We start from the raw sequence: 7,066 nt of genomic DNA on the forward strand, positions 1-7,066 counted from the left end.
CTCACTGGTCTGGCAGCATCTGTGGAGAGAAAACCATTAACATTTCAAGTCCTGTGATCCTTCTTCAGAACTTGAAGCAGCTAGGAAAAGTAATATTTAAGCTGATGGTGGGGGAAAGGAGTAAGCGGATAGATGGAGAGAGTGCCCAGAGAGACAAAAATGGATAGGCAGATAAAAGGATTGTTGATAGTAGGCCAGGGCAGAAAAGAAGCTAGATAGGAGGATAATGATGGGAGCAATGAGTAGCTGTAAATAGATTGACTGTACTGTCCCATTTCATGACAGGACATGGGGTAGGTAATAGACAAGGAAGGGGGTCAGCAAGCTCTAAGATTGTTAAACTCCATATTTAACATCCTGAAGTTTTTAAGGTCCCAAGTGGAAGATGAGGTGTGGTTCCTCCAGGTTGCATTAGATTTGCTGGAGCACTATGCCATGCCTGAAACAGAAATTTCAGCATGGGGACACAGTGGTGTATTGAAGTGGCAAGCAACTGGAAGCTTGGGGTCATTTTTGCAGACAGATGTAGGTGTTCCACAAAGCAATCACCCATTCAGCATTTAGTCTCCCCAGTGTAAAGCAGACCACATTGTGACCAGTGAATGCAGTAGACTGAATTGAATGAAGTGTGGATAAATTGCTGCTTTGCCTGGAAGTTGTATCTGAGGCCTTTTGAGAAGAGAGGAAGTAAACTGGCAAGTATTGCACCTCTGATTGCATGGGAACGTAGTGTGAGGAGCTGTTGGGCATGTATGAGAAAGTATTGAGAGTGCATGAGGAGTGGACCAGCATTTCCCAGTGGGAACAGTCCCTGCAGAATGCTGACTAGGGAGGAGAGGAAAATATATGTCTAGCAGAGTCATCCTGCTGGAGGCTATGGAAATGGAAGCTTATGATCTTTTGGGTGCAGAGTCTGGCAAGGTAGAAAGTAAGGACAAGGGGAAACCTATCATTGTTGTGGGAGAGAAAGGAAGGAGTGATGGTAGAAGTGCAGGAAATAGGTTGGACGTGGCCAAGGGCCCTGTTAGTCATGGTAGCATGGAATCCTAGGTTGAGGAATAAAGTGAACATGTCTTAGGCCTTCTGCAGAAAGTGCAAGGAGTTAAAGGAGATATTGTTCAAAGTGAGGACAAGCTCAACCAGGCAAAGGAGGGTTGTGGCAGATGGGGACAGTTCAGGCCACCTTTTTGAGGAAGAAATGGAGAGCCCCAAGACCATCTTGATGGGGAATAGACGTGAAGAAGAGGAGTTGGCTGGAGTCCATAAACTGGAAATTTTAAAACCGATATGATGAATCAAAAATTGCAGGTGTAAGCGCGAAGGGACTAGACATGGGAAGAAAAAAATCAAAACCAGATAGGAAGAAATAAGTTTTATGAGGCAGGACAGGCAGAAACAGTGGGTCTGTCCTGGGGCAGTCCTATTCGTGGATTTTGGCGAGAAGAAAGGGGTCCCAGTGGAGGGAGAGTGTTGGAGGTGGGTGAAAAGGTCTCTGGGGCAGGGAGAGGGCTCTTGTCAAGAGTTTCATGTCATGTCATGTCCAAAATTCATTGCAGTTGGGGTGTAAATGAATAAAACTGTGCCATTTGCTGAGTAAAGAACATTCGGCATCAGAGAACGAACAGTCAGGAGGTATAGTAAATAACTGGCAAGGTGGGGTTAGGAGAAGGAATAGAGTCCGAGGGAAAGGAAAGAAAATTCCAGAGGGGTGTGGATATCTTGGAGTTGTTGCAGCTTGTGTTCCTTAATATCTGAAAGGAAGGGAAAAGGTTTTTTTGTTAAAACGTTGAACAAATCCAAAGAATGAAATGGAACTGGATGGCAGGACACCTTTGGGATAGCATAAGGTGGTGCTGATGAGAGAGGTTGAGAATGTGCATATGGCAGTGCATGGCATTGAGTGTGGAACTTAAAATCCAACCATCGCTACATCTCCTGATTCCTTTTCTACAATATCAATTGTCAATCCTCAAATGGATTACGTCTGCTGTGAGAAATAGATGTGGAGGTGCCGGTGTTGGACTAGGTTAGACAAGGAAAACAATCACATGACACCAGGTTATAGTCCAGCAGGTTTGTTTGAAGAGACAGCTTTCAGAATCTTGCTCCTCCTTCAGGTGTCAGTGAGAGAGGTGGCATCAGACACTGAATTTATAAGCAAAAGATCTAAGGGTCATAGAATTGATGTGAATGTGTTGAACAAACCTAAGATGGCTGTTGATGACACACACGGGATACAATCAGTAGGGTACCCTTTGTCATCAGTACTTCTCGGGAGCGGGGAAATTACGCCACTTTCTTCTCAGCCTTCCACACATCAATGACAATGAGCACCTCGTCAAGATCTATCCTACACCTCCACTTCTCTCCTTCAAACAACTGCCAAACCTTAAACAGACCATTGTTTTGTGGCAAACTACCCAGCTTTCAGCATAGCATTGACCAGAACAACATACAACCCTGTCATGGCAATCTCTGCAAGACATGAATACTACCGTCACACGTGGGAACACCAGCCACCACATGCATGGCAGATATCATGTCTCGGCCAACGTTGTCTGTCTCGTACACTGCAGCCAAGGATGCCCCAAGTCATAGTATAATGGCGAAACCATGCAGAGGCTACGATAATGGATGAATGGATACTGCACAACAATTGCCAGACAGGGATGTTCCCTCCTAGCGGGGGAGCGCTTCAGCAGTCAAGGACGTTCGGCCTCGATCTTTGGGTAAACGTCCTCCAAGGCGGATTTGGGAATATATAGCAACGCAGAATTGCGAGCCGAGACTGATAGCCAAGTTTGATACCCATGAGGATGGCCTTAACCAGGATCTTGCGTTCATGTCGCACTACAGGTGACCCCACCACACTATATACTCTCAATCTTGTTCGCTCGCTCGCGCTCTCTGTCTCCCCCACACACGTATAAATCTATGGGGTGAATTTGCATTTGCAGATGCATTCTATTTTGCTTAAAAAGCACACAATTTGTAGACATTTTATAAGTTCCTACTTCGGAAATAAAACCAGTCTGACTCCAAGTTGATACACAGCCAGAATCTAAACAAGGCCTCCCACCTAAAGTAGATTGTCTGACCTGGAATGTTACCTCTGGTATACTGAGGGAACTCAAACCTTTAGTTATCTGTGACTTGAAAGAAATTCTGGAATTTGCATATTAATCCTTTCTAACTGACTAAAGATTTAACAGCCATCTTAGGTTTGTTCAACACATTCGCATCTGTTCTATGACCCTGTCATCTTTTGCTTAAAAATTCTGTGTATGATGCCACCTCTCTCATTAACACCTGAAGAAGGAGCAAGACTCCAAAAGCTTGTATCTTCAAATATAACCTGGACTTTAACCTGGTGTCATGTGATTTTTGACCGTGAGATAAAGAAATAGCCCATTTGAGCATTATGGCAATATGTTTGTTTTTTTTTTAAATTAACTTAACAAATTTAAATTTACAAACAAGGATCCCAAGAAAATATTAGCAGATTCATCTCAACTTCTAAAAAGCAGTGTCCATTATTCAAAGCCAACTCTCATTCCACATACCTCCCAGTATTTTGAATGCTAGTGTTGCAAAACAATTTAGAATTCATGAGGCACAGCAGTCACATCATACAGTTAGCCCTTCAAACAACAGCCAAAGTAAAAGCTTTTAGACATGTTTTGAGGGCTTTTTCTAGTTTCAATTAAACATGCTTGTAGGAAAACACGTTTACCCTTCACTATAAATATAACTGCATTCTGAATATAGTACTTAAAGTGTAAATTTTGACTTTTCAGATGAAAAAGGCATTTGCTGAAGAAATGAGGGAACGTTTGAGTGAGCTTCAGGCTGAGCTGGAAGAAAAGCACAAAACTCTAACGGTGGCTGCAAAAAACCAATGGATGATGGAAAAAGAAACTGAAATTGGGCAACAAGTCGAGAAGCGTGTTGCATTGGCCAAAATACAGTGGCAAGAGGAACAACAAAAAGTGATTTTTATCTTGCTAACAATACAAGTTAAAATATAGTGCTGTGTGGATCCTTTGCTGTAGTCAACAACATATTATTGCAGAACTTAGATTTATTCTCAGCTTCATAAACATAGAGAAATAGAAAGTGTTTCTGCGTGCTGATTATTGCATTAGTGGTATTATGTTGATTTCTAAATTCTGATGATTGTCATATTGCTGTGTTTGCAGTTTTGTTTATTGTAAAGTAATTGTTCTATCTTCCCACTTCAGGAAGTTATTTCCAAGTATTGCAAATTTTATTTTTGTGATTTAGACAATGTTGGTTTTATTAATGATAGAGGTTCACTGGTGTGCTTCTTAATTACCATTCTGTGTTTGTCCTGAATCACAAGAAATATGCAAGTTATCCATTAACTGTGAGATTGGGAATGCCTAGGCCCTAAAGTGAGAAAAAAAGAGCTTGGCTTTATATAAAGTTATTCATGCTCCAGGGATGTCCCAAAGTATTTGTGGTCAATTAAGTACTATGAAGTATAGCCATCATATTGTAGGAAAATGTAGAAGCCATTTGTGCACAGCACGATCACACAAACAATGTTACAGTAATGATTAGCTTCTATTTTTGGGGTATAAATTGAGTGAAACGTTTTGGGTGGAAAATAAGAGCACTATTCTGCTCCTCTTTCAACTTTCAAATTGTGATCTTTTACACTTGAGAGGGAAGACAGTGCTTCTCAGAATTGATTTTGATTTTGAAATTCAGTGACTAATAGGCACTGCTTACTTATCTATTAGTGGATGATTGAGGATGTTTTAATTTCAAGCTTTTTTTCAACTTTTTGTTAGCTCAAAGACCAAGAAATGCATGACATTGAAACAGAATGGCAGCTTTGTCTCCATGAGACTGCGGAAGCAATCAAACAAAAGACTTCACCTAAGGTGGACGAAATTTGTCAAACTGAAGAGTCCACTGGTACCAAAGTTTATACTTGCCAAGAATTAGAATCTCAGCTCGCAGGTTTAAAAATAACGTTGGAGCATCAAGCTAAGGAGGAAAAAGTAATGGCAGTTGGGGAGGCTTTAAAACAACTTGAACGAGAACTGCAGAAAAAGCATGAAGATAATGTGGCTGTACTGGTAAGATAGTGAACAATGATGTCATGACAGAACGTTAAGAACAATGACTGGTTTCCCAAAGCTCTACAAGTTGAAGGATAATGCCTCATGATTTGAGACATTCTGAAGTGTTTAATAAAATAATTACTTTTGAAGTGACCTCTTGTCCTTTGGGCTTTCAACCTCAATTTCTGGTCCTAACCTGCTGAGCTCCCATTTATATTTTCTTGCCATTCTTTTCTCTCTAAAGAATTCCCTCCATTGAAATCCTTCAATCTTGCCATCTCTATTTTGCATATTTGGCCTTTATCCTCCTGGGGAAGTAAGGAAATGTGGCATGTCCACAATAACTCTTACCAATTTTTATAGATGCACCATAGAAAGCATCCTGTCTGGGTGCATCACAGCTTGGTATGGCAACTGCTCTGTCCAAAACCGCAAGAAATTTAGAGTTGTGAATGCAGCCCAGTCCATTACGAAAACTGACTCTATGTACACTTCCCGCTGCCTCGGGAAAGCAGTCAACATAATCAAGGACCCTTCTCACCTTGTTAATACTCTCTTCCACCCTCTTCCATTGGGCAAAAGATAAAGTTTGAGAAAACATACCAACAGATTTAAAAGCAGCTGCTTCCCTGCTATCAGATTTATGAATGGACCTCTCGTATTAGAGTGATCATTCCTTGCACCTTCTCTGTAGCTGTAACGCTATATTCTGCATTCTGTTCTGTGAAGTACTTATGTAAAGTATGATTTGTCTGGATAGCGCACAATGCAATATTTTTCACTGTATCTCAGAACATGTGGCAATAACAAATCAAACCAAAGCTGTGAACTCCTTCCTCGTATCCACTGCCACCCATATCCTGCAGCCCTTCCAAATTTTATTTTGCATCTACGTTTAGAAAATTCTCTCCTCGTGAAGCTCTTTCCATATCCCTCACTGCCTAACTTTGGCCTTGCATTAATTACAATACTATTGCAGCTGTCAATTTTCTCAACCACTCCATGTGCGCCAATTTTTGATGTTCTCGTCCAAAGAAACATTTTTGTCCACATCGTTCTTTTTTGCGCTCTGTCTATCGCTATCGCTCTCGCTCTCTTTCTCTCTCGCCCTCCGAACAGTTCCAGTCTTCTGAAGAGTTGGTGTGAGACTATTTGGCATACAGCATCATTGGCTCTAACTGGATCATTCCAAGCCATTTTAGACTATGCAATCTCCTCTGCCAAAACCGCCCAGTATTCTAGGATCATTGTGAAGATCGAATATTACCCCCAGCTTAACTTTCAAAAAATGCCCATGTCCTTGCGTTTCTTTCGAGCTTTCAACTGCTTTTGACCCCTTGAAACGCATCTCATTCACGAGTCCCATCTACTGTTAAAAAGAAAAAATCATCATAGTCCTGCCAGACTATAAGGGTGCTCTTTAGTGAGTGAGTGTTGCCTGGTAGTAGTTTAACCTGAGGGTCGCCATGCCTCAAGCAAAGGGAGAGGTTGAGGAGGACAATCCTTCATAGTAACCTCAGCTGGTGCAAGAAATGAACCCATGCTGTTTGTGTTACTCTGCATTGCAAACCAGCTGCCCAGCCAACTGAACTAATCAGGATCCATTGTTATTAAAGATGCAAGTGAATTAATTACAACTTCACCTTCATTACTGTGCCACACAAGCTCTGAATAATATATCACCAAAAATCAGCTAGTGGATATAAAAAGGTGATTTCCATTATGATATAATTTGATCTTGCTCTTTCATTTACAACTTGCGTTCTTCTTCCTCTGGAAAAACGTCACCACAAAGGTGAAGTCCTTTAAAGGAAGCAAGAGTAATTGTGCTACATGCTCACTTCGTGGAAGTGCTTAACGCACTTAAAATATTGTAGAGAGCACAACATGTTTGTAGCAGCAGTTACCGGGATACTGAAGGAAAAGAATTATAAAATAGTTGAACAATAGATTAGTAATGAAGAACAGTAATT

The 7,066-nt window shown here is 41.2% G+C and overlaps 1 protein-coding gene across 1 annotated transcript in view; it reads left to right on the forward strand.

Moving 5' to 3' along the window:
* The first annotated feature begins 2,630 nt into the window (after window positions 1-2,630).
* LOC109936044 (centrosomal protein of 152 kDa-like) overlaps window positions 2,631-7,066 on the forward strand; it is an 8,246-nt gene continuing 3,810 nt past the window's right edge. Inside the window, exons 1-3 of the mRNA XM_048615728.1 lie at window positions 2,631-2,729; window positions 3,798-3,989; window positions 4,818-5,108. Of these exons, the coding sequence (XP_048471685.1) occupies window positions 2,631-2,729; window positions 3,798-3,989; window positions 4,818-5,108 (582 nt within the window). The remainder of the gene's footprint in view (window positions 2,730-3,797; window positions 3,990-4,817; window positions 5,109-7,066) is intronic.

This window comes from Rhincodon typus, chromosome 33, assembly GCF_021869965.1.
Source record: "Rhincodon typus isolate 14 chromosome 33, sRhiTyp1.1, whole genome shotgun sequence".
NCBI lineage: Eukaryota > Metazoa > Chordata > Chondrichthyes > Orectolobiformes > Rhincodontidae > Rhincodon > Rhincodon typus.